This window comes from Solanum pennellii, chromosome 6 (assembly GCF_001406875.1).
Source record: "Solanum pennellii chromosome 6, SPENNV200".
In the NCBI taxonomy this organism is placed as follows: Eukaryota; Viridiplantae; Streptophyta; class Magnoliopsida; order Solanales; family Solanaceae; genus Solanum; species Solanum pennellii.
Genome location: NC_028642.1, coordinates 15,988,955 through 15,990,736, shown reverse-complemented (window position 1 = coordinate 15,990,736; position 1,782 = coordinate 15,988,955). Strand labels below are relative to the sequence as shown.

The following is a 1,782-nucleotide window of genomic DNA, read 5'->3' as shown; positions in this document are numbered from 1 at the left end:
TGGAGACTCAGCTCTTTTGATTCATCAAGTTCAAGGAGAATAGGCTGTGAAGAACCCAAAGATTGTACCTTACGTACAGTATGTGCAAAAGATTTCATCAGATCGAGTTCAGACATACTCCCAAAATACATAATGAATTGGCTGATGCTCTTGCCACCATCGCTTCGATGATTAAACATCCGGATACAGATTATATTTATTCTCTATATATAGAGTTGAAAGAACATCCAGTCCATTGTTCCCATGTTGAAGCAGAACCAGACGTTTTGCCTTGGTTTTTGATATAAAAAAGTATTTGGAGTCTGGAACTTATCGCGAAGATGCTATGTCCGATCATAAGAAGTCGATGCATCGTATGACTCTCAATTTCTTTTTAAGTGGAGAAGTCCTTCATAGGAGGACTCCAGATTTGGGTCTTCTAGGATGCATGATGCTGTTGAAGCTGCGAAGCTTATTGAACAGATACATGCCAGATTTTGTGGCACGCATATGAATGGGATCAGTCTTGCAAGAAAAATCCTTCGAGCCGGGTATTTCTGGATGACCATGGAGAATGATTGTTGCAAATTTGTGCAAAAATGCCACAAATGTCAGGTGCACTGTGATTTGATACGAGTTCCGCCATGAGCTAAATGTTATGAGTTCACCTTGGCCGTTTGTAGCTTGGGGTATGGATGTCATCGGTCCGATAGAGCCGGCCGCTTCTAATGGACACATATTCATTTTGGTTGCCATTGATTATTTCACCAAGTGGGTGGAAGCAGCTTCTTACAAGTCGGTAACCAAGAAAGTTGTAGCTGATTTTGTCCGAAACAATCTGATATGCATATATGGAGTACCAGAATCCATCATTACTGATAATGGTGGGAATCTCAACAGTCACCTGATGAGAGATATTTGTGAACAGTTTAAGGTCACTTATCGGAATTCAACTGCTTATCATCCCCAAATGAACGGAGGTGTAAAGGCCGCCAATAAGAATATCAAAAAGATTTTGAGAAAAATGATTGACAAGCATCGAGGTTGGCATGAGATGTTATCATATGCTTTACAAGGTTATCGAACGACTGTAAGAACACCGACTGGTGCTACGCCTTACTTACTAATATATGGAACAGAGTCAGTCATATCTACTGAAGTTGAGATACCGTCATTGAGAATCATCCAGGAAGCTGAGTTAAGTAATGCTGAATGGGTGAGCAAGCGGATTGATCAACTAACTTTGATTGATGAGAAGAGAATGGTTGTCGTCTGTCATGGTCAGTTGTATATAAGGAGAATGATTCGTGCCCTTTCACAAGAGAGTAAGAGCCAGAAATTTTAAATTTGGCCAGTTGGTTCCTAAGCGTATTTTTCCTCATCAAGATGAGTACAAAGGAAAGTTCGCACCAAACTGGCAAGGTCCTTACATTGTTCGTAAAGTATTATCTGGAGGCGCTTTGGTCCTGTCGGAGATGGATGGCACTGTATGGCCTAAACCTATCAAATCAGACGCTGTCAAGAGATAATACGTGTGAAGATGCGTTTGCATTTCTGTTATTTACTTGTAATCATTCTGTTTACTTGTATTTGTTTTGCTAAAATTTTATACCATTGTAATGAACTACGTCTGACCTGAATTCTCAAGAATGAGATACGTAGGCGGCCTATGTCGGCCTCGGACGGTTTTTTTTTAAATTTCTAACTTTGTCAACCTTTCAGGAGGGGAACTACGTTTGACCTGATTCCTGCCTCAACGGGATACATAGGCGCCAGAAGGGTTCGGTCATATCTCCCATAAGA

General features: G+C 40.8%; 1 protein-coding gene across 1 annotated transcript; it reads left to right on the top strand.

Moving 5' to 3' along the window:
* Positions 1–423: 423 nt before the first annotated feature.
* Positions 424–1,508, top strand: LOC107022138. Its single transcript, XM_015222832.1, has 4 exons — positions 424–594; positions 776–959; positions 1,056–1,259; positions 1,366–1,508. Exons 1-4 carry the CDS (start codon positions 424–426, stop codon positions 1,506–1,508), a joined length of 702 nt encoding a protein of 233 aa, XP_015078318.1.
* The last annotated feature ends 274 nt before the right edge of the window (positions 1,509–1,782 follow it).

Coding starts and splice junctions, on each gene's coding strand:
- LOC107022138 (XM_015222832.1), top strand. CDS start 424: ATGCATGATGCTGTTGAAGCTGCGAAGCTTATTGAACAGATACATGCC. Junction 960..1,055: donor TCATCCCCAAATGAACGGAG/GTGTAAAGGCCG, acceptor ATGCTTTACAAG/GTTATCGAACGACTGTAAGA. Junction 1,260..1,365: donor AATGGTTGTCGTCTGTCATG/GTCAGTTGTATA, acceptor TTCCTCATCAAG/ATGAGTACAAAGGAAAGTTC.